The sequence below is a fragment of the Leopardus geoffroyi genome, chromosome C3 (assembly GCF_018350155.1).
Source record: "Leopardus geoffroyi isolate Oge1 chromosome C3, O.geoffroyi_Oge1_pat1.0, whole genome shotgun sequence".
NCBI classification, from domain to species: domain Eukaryota; kingdom Metazoa; phylum Chordata; class Mammalia; order Carnivora; family Felidae; genus Leopardus; species Leopardus geoffroyi.
Genome location: NC_059338.1, coordinates 114,068,274 through 114,090,135, shown reverse-complemented (window position 1 = coordinate 114,090,135; position 21,862 = coordinate 114,068,274). Strand labels below are relative to the sequence as shown.

The 21,862-nt window shown below is 34.6% G+C and overlaps 1 protein-coding gene across 8 annotated transcripts in view; it reads right to left on the bottom strand.

Annotated features, from left to right (window-relative positions):
• Positions 1–21,862, bottom strand: part of TRIQK (triple QxxK/R motif containing) — a 285,943-nt gene that overhangs the window by 236,552 nt on the left and 27,529 nt on the right. For 5 of the 8 annotated variants that reach the window (XR_006706417.1, XR_006706418.1, XM_045454240.1 and 2 more), the window contains one exon: positions 4,528–4,609. Coding sequence is in view for 6 of the 8 variants with exons in the window: in XM_045454240.1 (XP_045310196.1) it covers positions 4,528–4,609 (82 nt within the window). In the remaining 2 variants the exon portion in view is untranslated. Of the gene's footprint in view, positions 1–4,527; positions 4,610–5,756; positions 5,796–21,862 lie in introns of those variants that run through there. The other 3 variants (XM_045454241.1, XM_045454243.1, XM_045454245.1) reach the window with 2 other exon arrangements.

Here is a 21,862-nt window from a genome sequence, read left to right as displayed (position 1 = left end):
AAGCATTAAACAAGTAAAGTATTTCCAAAACAACAAGCAAGTTTAATAATGGAAAAATTATTATCTAGAAGATTATTATCAGTATATATAAAGAACTCAATACAAGAAGATAAAAATAACTCAATAGTATTTCATTCAACTTTATCACAAAATTCATTCAAGAAACTATATGTATGTATGTGTGTGTGTATATATATATATATATATATATATATATATATATATATATTAACAGATGAAAGGAAGGAAGGAAGGAAGGAAGGAAGGAAGGAAGGAAGGAAGGAAGGAAGGAAAGGGCAATTAAAAGTCCACTCACCAAAAAAAGGAAGAAAGAAAGAAAGACAGAAAGACAGAAAGAAAGAAAGACAGAAAGAAAGAAAGACAGAAAGAAAGAAAGACAGAAAGAAAGAAAGACAGAAAGAAAGACAGAAAGAAAGACAGAAAGAAAGAAAGAAAGACAGAAAGAAAGAAAGGAAGGAAGGAAGGAAGGAAGGAAGGAAGGAAGGAAGGAAGGAAGGAAAAGAAAGGAAGAGAGGAAATAGGAGCAGCAAAATATTCACAAGGAGAGAAATCAAAAGATCAATAAGTACAAGAAACGATTAACCTCAGCAAGTAACACAATGAAAACTAAAAAGAATGAATACAATTTCATGTGCGGGAGATCGGCAAACATTTTAAGTCTCCTGGTAACAAAAAGATATGGAGAAATAGACAACACTTTACTTTGCTTATAGGCCTATAAAATGGTACAGCAACTTTGGAGAGCAATTTAGCAGTTAAAAATGCACATATCCTATTACACAGAATAAAATTTCTGGTATTTGCCCAAAAGGAGAGAAGAAGAAAACTGGAGTAATATTTTGAGGAAACAATGGCTAACAATTTTCTAGAACATATTAAAGAAATGAATCTATAATATCATATGCCAATAAGAAAATAGAGATTTACAAGTAAATTAGTTGTATTTTTATAATTTACCTAGCACATAAATATTATTTTGCCTGATATACTTAATAACATATATTTAGAAAATATCTTAATTATGTTAATGTGGGGTTTTTTGTTTATTTATTTATTTTTGAGAGAGACAGAGACAGAGTGTGTGGGGGAGGGACAGAGAGGGGGAGGTGAGAGAATCCCAAGCAGGCTCCACACTGCCAGCACAGCATGGACCCCGATTTGGGGCTCAAACTCACGAAACTGCGAGATCATAACCTGAGCCAAAACCAAGAGTTGGATGCTTAACCAACTGAGCCACCCAGGCAATTTTTAAAATTCTCTTCCAATTTTGAAATAACTTATCTCTAGAATAATGCATGTGACATTAGGCAATCTTACTACCTAATTTTACAATATTATATCTGAAGAAATGATAACACCTAAACTATTTCCCCTTTTAGTCAGCAATATTTCAGAATATTCAGTTTTTATTAGATTTATTGCCTTGAAAGCAAGAAGTTTATTTCATCTCAGTTCACTACACATTTCAAGATCATGCTACAGTAATTAAAACCCTGTCCGTTTAATGTGAAGATTCAGTATCTGTAAGGTGTTTCCAGTCACAATGCCAGTCCATTTGATTCTTACCTGAGCAAAGAATATTTAAAGAAAGCTTTTATCAAAGCCATTAATCACTATCATTTAGTACATAATTCAAAAGATAAAACTTTTAGCAGAAGATAAATATTAAGCAGTGATACTAAAACCATCACTCAAACAACAGCACTGGTATTGCCAAACACCATTACTGAGTGACCATACAAAAATTATATAAATGAGATTTAGTAATAAGAGAACACTGAAAATACATAATGCCGCTATTCTTTGCGAATGTTCATTAACTGGTAATTAAATTAGCTTACTGATAACTTTAATATTTACAAAATCCAATGTTAAAAAAACTACTATAATACTCATTTGATTTGTTATTGATACTTGTTTTCTTACCACCAATACTGAAATATTGGATAATTTTAGCTGCTTGATTCCCTCCTCACATTTTTGATAGGATGTGGGAAACATTTGCATAGCACTCCATTTAAGGGGGGACAGTGCCAGTGATAGATTTATCATCATTAGTATGAGCTCAGGCTTATGGTACTTTCTAACTCTGATACAGAAAATTAGAAAATCCTTCCTTGAGAAAATCCTTGAATGAGTCAATCTTTTTTTTTTTAATTACTTAATCTTAACTAATTGGTTTATATTAATTAGTCAATATCTCTTCTATTTCATTTCTCTGTCTTTACAAAAAAACTTATATATATTATAATATCCTGTACTATATGTTTGAGAATCTGAAGACTGCAGAGCATTATCCTTAAAAAGAGTGAACATAAGTATACCCTCACTACTTTACTTGTGTTTGATTATGATTACTGTATTTCCAAAGTACACACAAGGTAATTCATATCCATGCACCAGTCTGGTTTACAAACCAGTCTAACACTTCTCATGGATCTCCCAAGAACCTGGTGAGACAGTTGGGTCTTGTGTAGCTTATAATTTCAAGAGAAAGTAACACAGGAAAGAGAACTTTGTGTGGGAATATAATACACACCGCAGCACCCTCTGAACAATTTAGTGTAAGAACAGGCTGAGGCCTCACAATTATATTACTGTATCTCATTCCTCCTTGGCTCTAATAAATATGAGTAGAATTAAATAAAACAAAAGATATGCCATGTTTATAAAACAGAAGACTTTGAATTTTTAACATCTATTTTCCAAAATTGATCATTAGATAAAATTCAATTTCAGTAAAAGCCTTAGAAGGCCTTTTTTTTTTTAGTAGAAAAAATTCATCTATGGTGATAGAAATCAAAACAGTAGTTGCATATGGAAGTGGGTAGAGAATGACTGGAAGCAGATCTGAAGAAATGCCTGAGAAAATGGAAATGTTTTTATTAAAATTGGCATTTCTAGTTACATGAGTATATACACTTGTCAAAATTCTAAGAATTGTATATTTAAGAGTTTGTGAATTGATCCACTATATAGTTACTCTTTATGTGGTTAGCACATCCCATTTGATCAGACTTCAATCTGATAAGTTAGTCCTTCTTTTTAAACACATAAATAACAACCCACACGATTTATTAACATCCTAAAAGTGAAGAATTAACGTAGTTAGAAATACTGTTTTTTAATTTGCTTTTATCTATCAGTTAGATGAGTTAGATCATTTCACAGGGCTCTTTAAAAAAAAAATTAATGTTTATTTATTTTTTAAAAACAGAGAAAGAGAGAGAGAGACAGAGAGACTGACCACAAGCCAGAGAGGGACAGAGAGAGAGGGAGACACAGAATCCAAAGCAGGCTCCAGGCTCTGAGTTGTCAGCACAGTGCCTGACATGGGGCTCAAACCCACAAACCGTGAGATCATGACCTGAGCCAAAGTCAGATGCTTAACCAACTGAGCCACCCAGGCGCCCCTCACAAGACTCTTTTGATTTCAGTTTTTATTGTAATAGTGGTTTGTTTTGTTATTATTTTTGTCTATTTAGATTTCCTCTTTCATGAATTGCCTCTTCATGTTTTGTACCCATTTTACTATTGGTTTCCAAAGTACTTTATTTATAGTAGGGCTTTATTTTTCTACATATAAATTCTTCATTGGTTATATATATTCTAAATATTCTTTTCATTTTGCATCTCTTTTGTTTTATAGAAATATCTTTATGGAGTACACCTTATATATCACATTTATGAAATAGGTATTTGCTCTTTTGGTATGAATAATTTCAAATTATTTTCTGACTTCTCTTTGAACTTCTCTGTTTATCCTTCAGTTATTTAGAAGAGGTTTTCATTAATTATTACTTTTTTTATTTCCAAAGAAGCGGGAAGGGGTGGGAATGAGTAGGAACATGTAAAAAGAAAAAGTGCAAGATGGGAATTTGTTTCCAAATTATTTCTAATTTACTACACTTTGTTCAAAGTTCTAGTTGTAGGATACGATTCTTGAAAATTGAGTGGACTTTGTGACTTCATATGTAAGGTAATTTTTTATAAATACTTCATGTAATCTTGAAAAGAATGGGTAGAAAATCTTGCACTTAGAGCACAGTCTAAAACAGATAAGCTTTCTGTTATTATTTTTAAGTTGATGAGTGGACTTTTCTCTAGTCTACCATTTTATTAAGGTAAAATTTTAAAGAAGAATTTCAAGCTTATCAAATTACTCTCTCTGTCTCTCAATAATAAATAAACAATAAAAAAAATAAAAAAAAATTTACTATATAAGAGCATCCACCCTTAAGAATAATAATACAATGTACTTTTGCTTTTATTAAATTAATAAAAACTATAAGAGCTTAGAAAAATCACAAGTACACAAAGTGTATTTCTTCATTGGTAAGCAGGACTGCACTTATTTTTTGCTCTTTAAAAACTATATGGTCCTTCATTATTCATATTCTGTGTATCATATGTATTAGGGAAAAGTTATTTTCTTAATATCACACATAATTGATTTTTTCTTTATCTTAATTCACAGGAATGTATCAAAGGGAATTCAGTGCTTACCAATTTGCTTTCTGTACTGATCAACAGGAAGTTTTACAGTGGAGGCATCTTTTCTACCCATCTTTGATCTCCAAAATGCCTGCTGCAAAGAAAGAAAATAATTATGATGAAGTCCTAAAAAATCAAAAGGACTATCTACAAACTTCAGGAATAATTTATTCCATAAAGCTCAGTTTTAAAGCAATGGGTAAAAATTTCTTTGACTTATTCCCTTTAGATATCAATAAAGAACACAAAAATCTTCCAAATAAATTATCAAGGATACAATTGCTGGTAATTAAATTTCCCAATTATTTGTTCTCGGTAACATTTATTTTTATCAAGTACTATCAATACTCAATTAAACCAAACTATTAGAGAGTATTATCTGTAAATGTGAAAATCATGTACTGTTCATTCAGATAGGTGGGGGTTGTAGGCATGCTATTAGCAGAATGTTTCTTTCCAATTATCTACCATGTTACAAAATAAAAACTAATATTTGAATCTCAGACACTTTACATTTTGTTTTAAAAAGCATGACACAGTTAACAAAAGTGCCTAAATTTGAGTTCTAGTGCTGTCTCTCCTTCTGAAAACAGTATAAACTACTACCATTTACTAATATTCTCATGCTTACTACATTATATGCACTGTTTGATTTAATCCACAACACAACATTCAAACCTTATTATTTTTATTGGATTTAAATATGTGGCAGATATATGTAGAATTTAAGAAACAAAACAGATGAGCAAAGAGGGGGTGACAAGAAAGAGAGGCTTTTAACTATAGAGAACAAAGCGATGGTTACTAGAAGGTGGGTGAGTGGGAGGATGGGCAGAATAGGTGATGGCGATTAAAGAGTGCACTTGTGATGAGCACCGGGTGTTGTATCAAAGTGCCAAAATCACTAACATGCAGACCTGAAACTAATATTACACTGCGAACTAGATTTAAATGAAAACTTAAAAAAATATGTATGTGGCACAGATTACAACCTACTCACCAAAATCCAAATTCTCCTTTGTCTTCCTGGCACAGAGTTAAACTATATTTCCTAGCCTCACTTCAAATATATAATTGAGTAATTGCCAACAGAATATGAATGGAAGTACTATGTGTCACTCCCAAACCCGAAGATTAAAAATCTCCGTTGTCGACAGCTGCATTATCTTTCCCCTTCCAATTGGCTGGAATGTAAATTATCCCCCAACAAACCTTAAGGGTACATATTAAGAACATAGTACCTTGGTCAGCCTGTGGTAGAAGAGGATACTCTCTCTGACTTGTTTACCATCATAATACTCTACTGAAAGAGGAATGAAATTCTATTGTGATTGAGAATTTGTATATGTTGGTGAAGTCTATTTATTACAGACTTAATTGTTCCCTGAATGATGCCTGGAAATTGCTCCTCGCTGTTTCTAATAAGGAACTACAAAATAAAGATGCGGTCAGACAAGAACTGGCCAATTCATAAGCAAAAATATAAAATGATAACAAGCTTGGTAATTTGGGGAATAACAATGTTGAAAAAGCCAACTTCTTCTAAAAGCCAAATGGCAAGAAATAAAAGTGAGAAGGGCTTTGAAGAATAAAGGCCCATTAAGACTTCTCAGTTAGGGGCACCTGTGTGGCTCAGTCGGTTGAGCTTCCAACATCAGCTCAGGTCATGATCTCGCAGTTTGTGGGTTCGAGCCCCACGTTGGGCTCTGTGCTGACAGCTCAGAGCCTGGAGCCTGCTTGGGATTCTGTGTCTCCTTCTCTCTCTGCCCCTCCCCCACTTGCGCTCTGTCTCTCTCTGTCTCTCAAAAATAAATAAATGTAAAAAAAAAAAAAGACTTCTCAGTTAAAAAACGAGACAGAAACAGAGAGAGAGAGAGAGAGAGCCGATCGGGATGTTCCCCTCTCATCTGAACCTATTATTTCAGATCACAGAGGCAGCCAGTATTTGGGTAGAAACAGAGAAGTGCAGGGGTTCTGTAACATAGAAAATAAGCAGATGCCTGGAAAAGAAATTGCAGTGTCACATGGAATTAACTAGAAATGGTAAGAAGGTTACTAAAATCTGAGGGAATTACATTTACAAGGAAACCAACTTTGTCTAAAAAAGGTATATGAATGAAAATCAATTCCTAGACTTCTAAACTTAAACCAACAGATTGCAGCCCCCAAGGAAGGCAAATTCTAGATTTGTAACATCCTCTTCATATGTGACCTGGAAGGAGAACCATCCAGAAGGGAGAGCCATAGAAAAAATGGGCAAGGGAACTTCTCTAAAAGGACCATAATTAGGATCCAAGCAAGAAATTTCTGTCGGGACAATGGACCTTCTCAGTGGCCTCATGCACCCTTGTGCACAGCAGGTTTCATGGTCATGCTGGGTCAGTGATTGCTGTGTTTCTCACCCTTCCCATTCTTCCCTTTCTAAATGGGAGTGATTATAGGAGATATGAAGCAGTTATCCTCTGCTTTGCCATTAGGAAAATTTCATAGTCAGTAAACTTCAAGGAACCACCTTCCAACCTAAGAGGGAGAACTGTGCACTGGCTTGATCCTTGATTCTGTGCGGATACAGTAAGTGGGAAACTTTAAGATCAACCTACTAAAGAGGCAGGAAAGAGGATGTGCATGGCTATTTCACGACCAGAAAGGTGGACTATAGGAAAAATTGCTGGCTGCTTACTAAAATATATGTATACCTTTGTTTTTGCTTTGTTTTTGTTTTTGATTTTTCCCCTGAGCTCACTTGACAATTTTCCTTTTGCTGCTAGCTATGGGCATGTGACTGAGTTTCGGCCAACAAAAAAAATAGATAAATTAGAGTTTTCTACTTCTAGAACTAACCTATAAAAATTTTCCATGTGTTCTCATTCATCTGGCTGAAATGGAGACGGCCCCCAGGGTGCTACTGGAAATAATCTGATGAAGATGACATAGCCTATGACATCCTGGATCCTGAATGACTGCATGAAGGAAAGCTACTCAAGTAACTTATTTTCTTCTTTCACACTGCTGTGACAACAGGAATCACTGCAGCATTTGAGCCTCTATACATTTTATATTTGTTTGTTACAGTAGGTAGTATCACCCTAACTAAAACAAGTATGTATAGATGTCTTCACATAAATTATTAAACTGTAATTTTCCTAAAGAGCATTATTACGGTTCTCAAATGCCAAATGCCTTTGAAATCTGTTCATATCAAGCTGTATTGTTTATTTATATTTATGGTCACACTGGACAATCGTAACAGTGGTCCATAACACAGTAAAAGGCATCCCCAAATTAATAATTACCACTTATGTGTAAAAACATAAATTCAATTAAAAAATATTTTTCTATCCATAATAATCTTCATATTTAATATTATGGTAATATTTAGGAATGTGCAAGGTAAGACAAAAAGTCAAATAAATAAAATCTTCACTTCTCATACACCATGTGGTTTAACTTTAAAATTTCAGAACTAAAACCAAGACATCACCTAATCCTATATTCTCACTTGTGATTATTCAGAACTTTAATACAAGCATCATAAAAAATATCAATAGATATATTATAATTTATTCATATAGCAACCATTTGCATAGCATTTTGCATTTATTAATTGCAAGGAGGAGTCAAGTTATTTTAATCTTGATTATGTGGGGCTAGAAAAAATATCACTCCATTTTAGGAGAGAAGTTGGTTTAAATAAATACATACACGAGGCATTATTACCCCTTCAATTTAGTTTTGTCTGTTGCCTTCATGGAATAGCTTAAATTTTAAAAAGCAAATTACTAAGCCGAGCTACCCAAATGGTCACTCACTATGCTTCCCTTAATTCCTTCCTGGTCATTTAAACCAACATCCTAACAGACATAACACTTTAGAGGCCAGTATTTTATTCATTCCTTACCTGTAGTAAATAAAAAAAGTAAGGGATCCATAAAGAAAATCTACCCACCAAAGTAAATTAGATTTTACTTTTTTTAAATTGTACTTTAAATAAACAAAGCGATACCAAAATATTTTTGGTGATACCCTATATTTTTATAAAGGCTTATACTCTGTGAATAGATACATTTTATGTTTATATAACCTATGAATATAAAAACTTTAAAAGAATTTCAACCTAAGAGATACAATAGAGAGGAGCTAGTTTGATTTTTGTTCCTAATTTTTGTTCCTAATTATTTTAGTGACTGATAATCCTTAACCAAAATTTCAAAAATTAAACCTTTATTCTTTGAAATTATTCCATTCTTTATGTATTCTATTCTATTCTTAAAGCAAAATAAAATTTTACCAAATGTTGAAACAAACAAAAAAGGCCTAGAGAACACACACACGCACAAATGCCCTACATTTATTAGCTGTGACAAACACAAGAAGGTAGAAAAATATTTTCTTTTCTAATAAACACATTGAGGCTATTCTAAATGATGTAAAGAGATACCCATTCATGTGTATGGTGCAAACTGTCAATGCCTCAGACATCTAGAACCTCTAAAACGTTCTGACTTTTCTTTGTTCTTCAAAGCCTTGCAGCAATCATCATTCATTTCTATTGCTTTGATGGTTAGATAGCAAATTCCCAAGAAATCCAGGGAGACATGAGCACACAGAGCTGCAATTTCTAATAAGACAGCTATTTGCATACAAGATCAGCCACAATTTAAAATGTGTTGTGATAGATGCGGAAAGGGAATAACAGATTTATATTAGCATGTACAATACCGAGATTGTTTTCACAATTTAATTCCTTGGAGATTACATCTCATCACCTTCTTTTATAAAGAACACCACATTCCCTGAGGAACTAACTTGCTCTGAGACCCAGCTAAACTAAAATATGGATTAATAAGATAATATTTATTATTTATGAATTTTGCTGTAGGAATGATTTCAGATTAAATCATCAGAGAAGTTTTTAACATTCTTGAAACTTGATAACACATACTTAAGGAAGAAAAATGCTAATTTTATTTAATACCTAAATTGCATATTAAAATATTTCATAATTAATTTGTATTTATTAAAACTTTACACTCTTCAGGACTTCTCAGATTAAAGAGAGTGTTTTTGTTTTTCATATCCTTTCTTAACCTGAATTTTACACAGCAATTTGCCACACGTATTTTTAAGTACAATATGTGACCTTTAAAAACAAACAAAGGTAGTGCAATATTCTATCGCATTCCAACAAAGTTATTTTATTGCTCATTTATACCTTTTTTATGAAATCCAGAAAGAACGAGTAAAGAAATAAGGAACCTGAAACCTTCACATATGTCTCTGCTTCCAGAAACAGCATTCATTCCAGACTGTGACATTTAAATACAGATCAAAACACAGGTTATTAAAAAAATTCAGCCCATGACCACAGAAAAAATAATAATCTCAGTTTTTAAGGCTAAAAGACCCTTACTTAAAAAAAAATCTTACTTAAGTATGACACTATAAATAGTCATAAAAGATGTTTAGTTATGGCTGAGTCAGAATTGGGAACCAATCATGAAAATACAATCTTATGCCAGATGTTGGGATGAACAAAGTAGTAAATAAAGAATGCATTTGTCCCTCATCTGGTGCATTCATTATTTCCAGAGTGATGTTTTAAAAATTCAAAGCTGATTACATAAGTAACATATAAGTTATCCAAATAATAACCCATTTCCCATATAAAGCAAAAACATTTAAAAACAGAACCATCAATAACCCAAGTTGTCATGTGTCCCTTACCCATGTTCTGGTGCACTATCAAACTCAGCTTTTAGTTCCATGATTTTGACAAGCTCATTCACATTTTCATGAATTTACCCATGCTCTGAAATGTACTTTAAATGTTACTTCCATATTCCCCCATTTGTGGAATCTATGTTTTATTATTTCAAGCAAGGGCACGTAATTCAGATCTCTAGACAGAATTCTCCACGCTTAAAGACATGAAAAAAAAAATGGGTCATTTGGGAGACTATCAAAGTGTGACACAGCATCCAAGCAGACAATGTATACTTTGACCTAATGTAATACTGAGATGATTTATTATAAGCAGGAATAAATTCCTACTATGTAAAACTAAAGAACTAATCAGTGGTCTTCCTAATGTTTTCAGAGATCCAAGTGACCACATCTTCCCTTTGCCAAATTAATTTCCTTTATAGCTGCAGAAAGAATATGTCAAAACTTGAACTGTGCAAAGGTGATTTCTAAAATCCTGATCACTTGCCAACACTGACATAAAAATTTGTAAGTAACTGTAAGATGGTTGGCAGTGTAACCCCAAAAGTCATATTCCAGGAAAGGAATCTTAGCCATTGGGACCCACCCTTCAGCCATACGATGGAGCTAAAATGAATACAGTATAAATAATACTGCTGGAACAGTTGCATATCCTTGTAAGGAAACAAAACAAAAATTGGACCCCTATCTCATATCACATACACAAATAAATTGAGGATAGATTACAGACCTAAACAAAAGAGCTAAAGCAATAAAGCTACTGGTGGGGGGAGAGATTATTATTACAACCTTGGACAAGGGAATATTTCTTAGAACACAATATATGGGGCACATAACTCAGTCGGTTAAGCATCCGACTCTTGATTTCAGTTCAGGTCATGATCTCATGGATTGTGAGTTTGAGCCCCACGTGGGGCTCTGTGCTGACAGTATGGAGCCTGCTTGGGATTCTCCCTCTCCCTCTGTCTCCCCCACTTGTGCTTGCATCCTCTCTCTCTCTGAAAAATAAACTTGCAAAAAAATTTTAAAAAAGAACACAAACAGAATAGATCATAAAGGCAAAAAAGAAAAAAAAAAGAGGATGTAAATTAGCTTTTGCTCATCAAAAGATACCAGGAAAAAATAAATGTGAATTATAGATACTCAGAAAATCTATATCTGAAAACAGACCTTGCTTTCAGAATGTGTAAAGAACTATTCAGTAATATATGTCATACAACCCAATACAAAAATGGGCAAAAGACTTGAACAGAAACTTCACCAAAGAAGATATATGGATGACAAATAAGCACATGAAAAGCTCTCAACACTATCAGTGATCAGCAAAATGCAAATTAAAATGTTACGATACCCACTTTACTATACAAAATATTGGGAGGCTGTGGAGCAACCAAAATTCTTGTACACTGCTGATGGGAGTGTAAATTGACAACCACTTTGGAAAATAGGCAATTTCTTACAAAGTTAACTACCAGCAATTCCATTCCTAGGTGTTCCTAAGAGAGATAAATACATACGCCCACAAAAAAGCTTTGTACAAGGATTTGTACAAGGATTTCATAGTATTTTTACTCATATAGCCAAAAACTGGAAATAGCCCCCATGTTGATCAACAGATAAACTGATAAACTGTGGCTTATTTATACAGAGAAAGAAGGAAAGAAAGAAAGAAAGAAAGAAAGAAAGAAAGAAAGAAAGAAAGAAAGAAAGAAAGAAAGAAAACGATTTACATAGTAATACATATTACTCGGTCAAAAAAAATACTGGTAAGACGCAACAATGGAGATAAATCTCAAAATTACTATGCTGAGTGAAAGAAGCAATGGCTCCTTTAGACCTAAATTAAAGGAGTATTCATCAGTTTTACACACCCTGGTAACATCATTTAACAATGATGACCCCTGCTTCTTCCCTGAAACACTCATTGAAACACTTACTTCCCATGGGCTAAGGAATATGTAAGAGGCGAGAAAGTAGACATGGAAAGTATAGACAAATCTATTATAAAATAAGGAAAAATGGGACACCTGAGTGGCTCAGTTGGTTGAGTCTCAGACTTCAGCTCAGGTCATGATTTCACAGTTCGTGAGTTAGAGCCCTGCATCAGGTTTGTGCTGACAGCTTGGAGCCTGGAGCCTGCTTCAGATTCGGTGTCTCCTTCTCTCTCTGCCCCTCCCCCTCTGTATCTCTCTCTCTCTCTCTCTCAAAAATGAAAATAAACGTTAAAAAAATTTAAAAAATATAAAATAAGGGAAAGGAAGGGGATACATAGAACACTATGCAGAGAGGAAGGGAGAAGTTAAGGAAGACTTATATATATATAAGTGTATATATATGTGTATATATATATATAAAGTGTATATATATGTGTATATACTTTGTTTTGTTTTACTCTTGAGGGCTTGCTTGTTTGTTTTTGAATGCAGAGGGAAATTTGAGTCAGTCTAAATAATAAGTAGAAGGAGCCAGTGGAGGGAGGTGGTGAAGAGACAGGAAAAAAAATAAAAAATGATTGTGCTTTTCAAGTAGGCAGGACGGGATAGGACTCAGTGCACACTTGAACTGATAATCACAGCAAACGACCTGTTTCATGTTAACAGGAAAGAGGGAAGGGGGGCAGGTGAGAATACCTCTTGTGAAGTTTGGCAGAGTCTGAATTAGAGGAAGCTCCACTGGGCAGCTCCACGTTCACACTATGAAGTAAGAGGTACACTGTCTCCTAGGAGTGAAATGGAAGGTAGGGACTTTGGAGATTTGAGACCACAGAGGCTGGAATTGATGCTGGGGAAAAACAGAAAGCGCTGTCCAGGGAAAACAGAATTAATGAGAAACATTAAGAGACTGAATTAATTTGGTAACCATGAATCCTTGGTCGCATTAAACTACATGATTGAAAATAGCATGTTTTTTGCTGAGTGCTCAGCTGCTCGCTGCTGGTTTGGGGAAGGGGTAGACAGCTGGATGAAGCAAAGTTTAGGTTTTCCCAGAGAGGCATGACAGAAGGGCAGTAGGGCAGAAAAGTCTAGGATACTATAAAAAGTGGGTAAAGTGATGTGCCATGGTGTCTAAAACTAGAGAAGGAAGTGAAGACAGCAGGGGGATGTAGAGTTAAGCAGAAAGCGGACCGACTTTTGGACTTAAAAGATTTGGATGAGGTCAAATAATCAAAGTTTTGAGAATAAAAGAGCTTGAGTTTCTTCGACTAGAGAACTAATGTTTATTAATAGAGAGTATGAGGTGATTGGTGTTATTACTGAAATGAAGCAGGTTATGATCCAGGGTGACTAAAGTAATAGGAAAACCATATGGCAGACAAGTTAAGGAAATGAGAGGCCAGGATAGTACATTACACATGTGGATAGTGAAGGCACCCAGGATGGTGGAAGGATTTGGGCTAAGGTGGAAAGACCCTAAGTCAGGATGACAGAGGAGTGACCTGGGTGGCCACAGTTAACAGGAGTAAAGAGACGTCAAGGGTAGGTACTACAGTCAAAGGGAATGAACTACAGAGGAGTTGGGTTTTTTGTTTCATTTATCTTGTTTATTTTTATATACATGGAAAAGTAAATGAACTAGAAGTGGCAATAAGAAAATAAAAAGATAACCACCAGACTTTTGATCCCCAGGTGTGTGGAGAGTTAAGGAAAGAAGAGTCTCCACTTAAGAAGGCCTTGGGGAAATGGTATCAGGTTTCAATTAATGTCAAGAGGTAAAAGTAATAATTGATGTAGTGCTTGAAGATGGACAGGGTTCAAGGATATAAAGTATAACAGAGAGAAGGAAGAGAATAACGAGAGATTGGTCCATTAAAAGTAATAAAAATAAGCCTCAGAATAATACGAGCATAAGTATTCAGGGGAGACAAATGGCCAATGTGTCCTCTTGGACAGCAAATAAAGATAACAGGAATGTGTAATGTCTTGAAGAAGGTTATCTCTAAACTGCATTGAGTACTCAGGCCTCTCAGGAGTGAGCTGTGGCCTGGGTAAAATGAAGAAATCCCAGTCCCTCTGGCTGGAATTGAGCATCTCAGAAGAAAGACTCGGGTCTCTAGAGTCTAGTAGGCATACCAGCTCACCAGGAGCAAGCAAAGGCTCTAGGTCAGCATTGGTCAAAATGTTGTCCATCCATCACCAACATCAAAGTTGTCTGGGATGCTCATTAAAATGCAGATTCCTGAGCCCCATCATAGTCTTACCGAATGAAAATCTCAAAGTCTCAGGTCCATGAATCTCCAGGTTTTTTGTGTGTTTGTTTGTTTTTGCTCTTGGTTTTTTTGTTTTTTTGTTTTTTGTTTTTTTGTTTTTGTTTTTTTTTTTTGGCCGTTAATGTTTTGAGAATCACTACTTTTATTTTTTATGAGCTCACAGGTAATCCTGTTGACTGGCATTTGAGAAATGCTGCTGGAAGTCGATGGAAGGCCTCAGCAGGGACTGTGAGATCTCTCAGCCTCTTTGGTGGAGGCTGAATAAGGCAGTATGACTAAACTGTGGAAGTGTTTACAAATCCAAATCGGCTGAAACTTCAGACTTCTAAATTCAAAAAGAAACCATAAAAGGGTTTTGTGCAGTGAGGTAACCAAATCAGACACTTTTTAATATGATTAGACAGACTGGAAGGTTTGAAGATAATTAATAAGCTTAAAAAAAAATCTAGTTACATTCCAAAGGCAATCTAATAAGAGAGCAACACAGCAAGCAGAAAGGAAGAGACATTTGGGGGTTGACTTTTCAGAATTTGGGAACAGCACAAGGGGGTACAGGGCAGAGGACAAGCTGAAGAAAACTGTGCTTTTAAACTTTAGTGATGATTAAAATACAAAGTCCCAGGCCTCATTCTTCAGAGATACCTGGTCAGTACTGTTGGGGAGGGACCAAGGAAGCTGCATTTTTAACAAGTACCAACTTCTGCCAAAGTTTTCAATCTTAGGATCATACTTGACAAAATACTGGTTTAGAGACATGGTATGTCACTAACAGAAACAGGTAGTACAAGGAGGTAATAGGGAGAAATAGACATGGGGTAGGTGGTGAGGGTAGGGGAGTGTTATAAATACACATTATAAAATGTTTGTAATTGCTATAAGAAAACAATGCTCCTGTTTTTCCTGAAACCTCATTGGATTGGTTGATCTAAACATAATTGTATCACAAATTCCCTGGTCTCCATCAAAAAATATCCACAAATATTTTACTTACTTTTATTTTAATGTCTTCTTAATGCACAGATTGTTGTGGCATCTGGACACATGACATACTTCAAAACAACACATTAAATTTATACTGCCCAGAATAGACAAAAAGCTGTCTTGTATGTACCATCAACAATGCTCATCACTGGGGGGGGGGGGGGTGCTACAGTAGCTGGGTCCCCTGGAATTATTATTTATTTTAGTTCTGAATTTTGCACGAGTATTAGAGGAATGAACACTTCAAATCAGAGGAGAGAATTTCTATCAAATAAGTGACCATGTTCCTAAGTAGAAAAATGATCATTATTATTTACAGGGTTTAAATTCAACAAAATGGGAAATGCACTTCAGTCAATTTCTTGTATTACATTTGTAAAAGGAGATGGGTTAGTTAAACAAGGACTGGCCAATAAGGTAACTTTTAATAGTCAACATGGGAATGCAAGCTGGTGCAGCCACTCTAGAAAACAGTATGGAGGCTCCTCAAAAAACTAAAAATAGAATTACCCTATGGCCCAGCAATTTTACTATTAGGCATTTATCCACGGGATACAGGTGTGCTGTTTTGAAGGGACACATGCACCCCCATGTTTATAGCAGCACTATCAACAATAGCCAAAGTATGGAAAGAGCCCAAATGTCCATTGATGGGTGAATGGATAAAGAAGATATGATATATATATATATATACACAATGTAGTATTCCTTGGCAATCAAGAAGAATGAAATCTTGCCATTTGCATCTACATGGATGGAACTGGAGGGTATTATGCTAAGTGAAATTAGTCAGTCAGAGAAAGACAAAAATCATATGACTTCACTCATACGAGGACTTTGAGAAACAAAACAGATGAACATAAGGGAAGGGAAACAAAAATAATATAAAAACAGGGAGGGGGACAAAACAGAAGAGACTCATAAATATGGAGAACTGAGGGTTACTGGAGGGGTTGTGGGAGGGAGGATGGGCTAAATGGGTAAGAGGCACTAAGGAATCTACTCCTGAAATCATTGTTGCAATATATGCTAACTAATTTGGATGTGAATTTTAAAAAATAAAAAAGCAAATTAAAAAAAAATTTTAAAAATAGTCAACAAAAAGTCATTAGTGACATAAAGTACACTATCTTTCAAATAAAGGTTTTTTTTTGTCAACTGTACTTCCAAAAAGTTTCTAAGGTTATAATAAACATGGTATCAAATAAGCAAAACTGCAGACCCTGTTTTTACTATTACAAAGTGCTGATACAAGGAGGCACACATCCAACCATATTAGAAAAGCAAAGACATCTACAATTTTAGTATAAAACCAGTAAGGCAGGGGCGCCTGGGTATCTCAATCCGTTAAGCGTCAGACTCTGGATTTCAGCTCAGGTCATGATGTCACAGTCTTGAGACTGAGCCCCAGGTTGGGCTCTGAGCTCTGAGCATGGACTCTAAGATTCTCTCTCTCTCTCTCTCTCTCTCTCTCTCTCTCTCTCTCTCTCACACACACACACACACACACTGCCCTTCCCCCACTCTCTCTCCAAAAACAAAACAAGACAAAAAAACCCCAAAAAACAGTAAGGCAGGCAACTCCTACTACTTAACGATAAAAGCTTAATGAGTCAAGAGGAAAGAGAAGAAACAAGTATATGTTTGGCTTCAGGGATTCTGAGGTAGACAAAAGGCACTTTCATGTCTACCTTGACCACTAACCAATACACTTTCAGACTTTTTTCTGACGAGACAACGCGTAATTGAAAATAGGATTATAGATCTAAAGGTCGCGAGATTTGATATTTTTAATACTTACAATCCCTTTAAACTGGGTTACTTTTAGAGAATTATATGAAACCCAAGATTTTCTCAATTATTATATGGATAAAAATTTTTTTATTCTTTCCAGTGGGTACCAAACATTGGTGGCCAAAGGAAGAGGGAAAACGATAAGCCTTAGTTGCAAACGTCTCAGACAGCATCTAGTCTTCTCTCTGTAATTCCTAAGTAAACAGATAAATATATATATATATATACACACATATATATATATATACACACATATATATATATGTTACCATAATTTCTCAATACAAACTCCCTTTTCTTGGTTTTCAAGTAATATTAGTGAATTCTTATGATTCAGAGCTTTCAATCAGTTACCCAAGACAAGGTTTACAGGCAAAAAGTACATTTTTTTTTTTTTAATATTTAGCCCAAATGTTTAAACACATTTGACTGGGAACTTCCAAATAATATATCTGTGCTCAGCATGGATGAAATGTTCTGATACACTCTAAATCTATCAAAATCACAAAAACCAAGTTTGGCTTATTCAAAGCTAAAGTTATAATGTTTCTTAGTTTATATGTATTTTACATTGAAGCAAACATGAACCAAGTTCTCCAACTATGGTAGTTTTAGGAGAACATAGTAACAATTTTGGGAAGTCTACCGAAAAGCTTTTTGAGTCTCTACCTGTGCCTTGTCAGTTTCTTAGAGAGGACTTAAATATGTAATGTTTCCAATGTTACTTGACCCACTTTTCAAATTTTGCATGTTATTTTGTAAAGCCTCCATTTCATGTTAAGTTTGGTGGAATACAGGGATTATTGGAAAGCTGATTTAGAAGGATTATAAGGAAAGTGAATAAGCATCTGGTTAATGAATAAAAGATGTGAAGAACTGGCTAAAACATATACTTATCAGCTCCCCAGCTTCATATATGAAAGGAATATTCTGCCAACAGAGACCTAGAATAGGATGACTATATAATTTTACCATCCAAGCCAGAACATTTTGAAAGTGAAAGGGAACTCTTTGTCACCAGACAAGTATAAACCAGGACTGTCCCGGGCCAACTTTTGCCCCAGTATACTCTTCTCCCAACTATAAAGTACACAGGTACAATTCACAAGACACCGAACCTCGACTAGTTTTGTCATTCATAAGGTGTTGCAATAGAAGGAAGGAATGGCAAATCATCTTCTGGAATACTTACATTTCACGAAACAAATTATTATTTTAGATAATACTTGCAGATAGGGCAATACCACAATATCAGATTGTGCTCTGGGACAAACTGTCCTTATTTGTGAAATCTCTCTGCTACATGTAGAACTACTGAATACTTGGTCTTGAAACTAAGCTGTTGGTTTCCAAGCTAGTGCTGTCCAATTCTCCCTTTCCTCTCTTGATTTCTTCTTGACCATCTTCATATGCACCCTTCCCCAGTCTGTCTCACGTGCTCTCCTTGGGTGCCTCAACCCTGTGAATATATGGATCAGGGACCTATTTCCTTAGCTCTGGATTCTTCAATCACACATACAGCATCATTCTAACTGGACATGACCAATCTGAACTTCTCTTTTCTCCCAATGACTGCCTTGTTTTACCCAGGTCCTGTCCCCATTTATTTTCTGGCAAAACTCACAAGAATATCACAGAAGTGATACTGTTTTCCTCTCATTATATGTTTTCCTCAACTGGTGGTGTTAACTTTCATCACTTGATTAAGGCAATAATCCACTGACTTCTCCAATGTGAATTTAGTTTTTTCCTCTTTGTAAATAGTGTTTGGTTAGGGGGATACTTTGAACTGTATAAATATCCTGTTCTTCCTCAAATTTTCAACTACTAGTTTAGCATTTATTGATGGTTTGTGCTGAATTACTTATACAGTTGTCAAATGATAATTTTCTAATTTCATCATTCCTTATACTTTAACTGGTATTCTATGGTATAAAAAAGTGGTTTTTTTTCTCATTTATTTATTCATTTTTTGTGTTTATAGCAGTATAGACTTGTATTACTGTTTTATTCAATTGGTTAAAATTCATTTCCATCATATGTTTATTTTGATGCTCAAATTGTCCTGGATTTGGCCAGTGGAAGATCCTTTAAGTGACTTATATCTTTTTGACATATTGCCATCATTTTTTAAACACTTGCTATTTTCTGGCACAATAAAATATTCAAGGTTCATCTTATACTTTCCCTGATCCTGCCCTGGAATCTGCCATTTCTGCCATGAGCTCAGTTACCTTTCAGTGAGGAATAGTTCTTAGAAATCAAGATCAGGGGGCAGGATATGTTCACTGCTAAGGGGCTGATGCTGTTTCCAAGCTTGTTGGTGCACGGAGCTAGGGAACATATGTATTGGCATGAAGTCAGTGCTTCCAATTTCTAATCAAGTGCCACACAATTCACTATAGTTTCGCCCTTTCCACATTTATATTTGTAACTTTCTCCTCCAATACTGACAAACCTCTCAGCATTATCATCCATGAAATTTGTCATATTTAATTTTTTGTATAGTATTCAGTAATAAAAAGTTAATGCCTAAGATTTTTTAACTTGTAGATCATCTAAGAAACAATGGACAAAAGCCCGTTTAAACTAAATCTACCAAGTAACTAACCTGTGCTGATGTAGACCAATTGAGGGTAACACTAATATCGATTAAATAACCCACAGATGCCGATCACATTATTTTGTGCCTTACAGACATGTGCTTCCACTCTGTGGCATGAAAAATGAGACTGCTCTTAAAACTAGACCTATCCCTAAAGGCAGCCATGGGGTCTACTTCTCGTAAGTATATGTCTGCATACAGGAGGAGAAACTGGTGGAATAAAATCAAAGTACTTTGAAGATAAGGGGTAAATGGAATTCTAAACAGACAACTAAAACCAAATGTTTTCAATGTTTTCAAAAGCTACATGCTATGTATACATAAGTACTCATACATAAAAAAGAAATAGATCGCATATATCGAATTGCTAACATTCAAGATCTATATTATGCAATTACATGTATATATATTGATTCATCATTTAATCTAAGATTTGAAAATTATGGATTTTCATGTTTTTTTGTTTACTAAACTTTTTATTTTAATTCCAGTACAATTAACATACAGTGTTATATCAGTTTAGGTATACAACACAGTGAATCAACAATTCTATACATTACTCAGTGCTTATCATTATAAGTGTACTCTTTAATCCCCATCACCTATTTCACCCATGCCCTCACCTACCTCCCCTGTGATAACCATCCGTTTGTTCTCTATAATTAAGAGTCTGATTCTTGGGTTCTCTTTTTTTTTTTTCCTTTGCTCACTTGTTTTATTTCTTAAATTCCACATATGAGTGAAAACATAGGTTGTTTCTTTCTCTGACTGACTTATTTCACTTACCACTATACTATGTAGTTCCATCCATGTTGTTGAAAATGCAAGATTTCATTCTTTTTTATGGCTGAATAATATTGCATAGTATGTACATGTATATATGTATATGTATATACATACTACATGTTCTTTATCCATTCATCAGTTGATAGACACTTGGGCTGTTCCATAATTTGGCTATTATAAATAATGCTACAATAATATAGGGGTGCATGTCTCCTTTTGAATTATTGTTTTTGTATTTTTTGAGTAAATACCCAGTAGTAGTGTGATTACTGGATCATAGGATAAGTTCTATTTTTAACTTTTTGAGAAACTTCTACACTGTTTTCCACAGTGGCTATATCAGTTTGCAGTCTCACCAACAGTGCAAGAAGGTTCCTATTTCTCCACATCCTTGCCAACACTTGTCTCTATGTTTTTTATTTTAGTCATTCTGGCAGTTATAAAATGATATCTCATTGTAGTTTTGATCTGCATTTCCCTGATGATGAGGGATTTGAGCATCTTTTCATGTGTCTGTTGGCCATCTGGATATCTTCTTTGTAGAAATACCTATTCATGTCTTCTGCCTACCTTTTCATTGGCTGATGTGTTTTGGGGGTGATGATTGGTATCAGTTCTTTATGTATTTTGATACTAACCCTTTATCAGGTAATGTCATTTGCAAATATCTTCTCCCATTGAATAGGTTGCCTTTTAGTTTTGTGTCAATTACCATTATGGCAATGATCACTTATGCTAATTATTAGTCACTTTAGTGTGTATTATATATTTCAAGTAATCAGGTTTTCAAATTCAACAAAAACATCATATGACAAGTCACTTAAGTCCATCTAGATAGAGCAAAACATATGATTTAACTTATAGGTGGAATCTAAAAAAACAAAACAAATGAACCAAAAACTGGAAAAAAAAGAAACAGATACAGAGAACAAACTGTTGCTTGCAAACAAAAAGGGAGTGGGGGCATGGGCAAAATAGGTGAAGAAGATAAGAGATACAAACTTCTAATTATAAAATAATTAACTCATGGGGAGAAAAAGTACAGCATAGGAAATATAGTCAGTAGCATTATAGTAACAATATATGGTGACAAATAGCACCAGTTTATGGTGAGTACTACATGTTGTACAGAATTGCCAAATCACTATATTGTACAAGTAAAACGAATATAACATTGTATGTCAAATATATTTCAGTAATAAAAAGGTTTTTAAAACTTCCAAAATAACCTCAATTTGTCCTTATTTCTC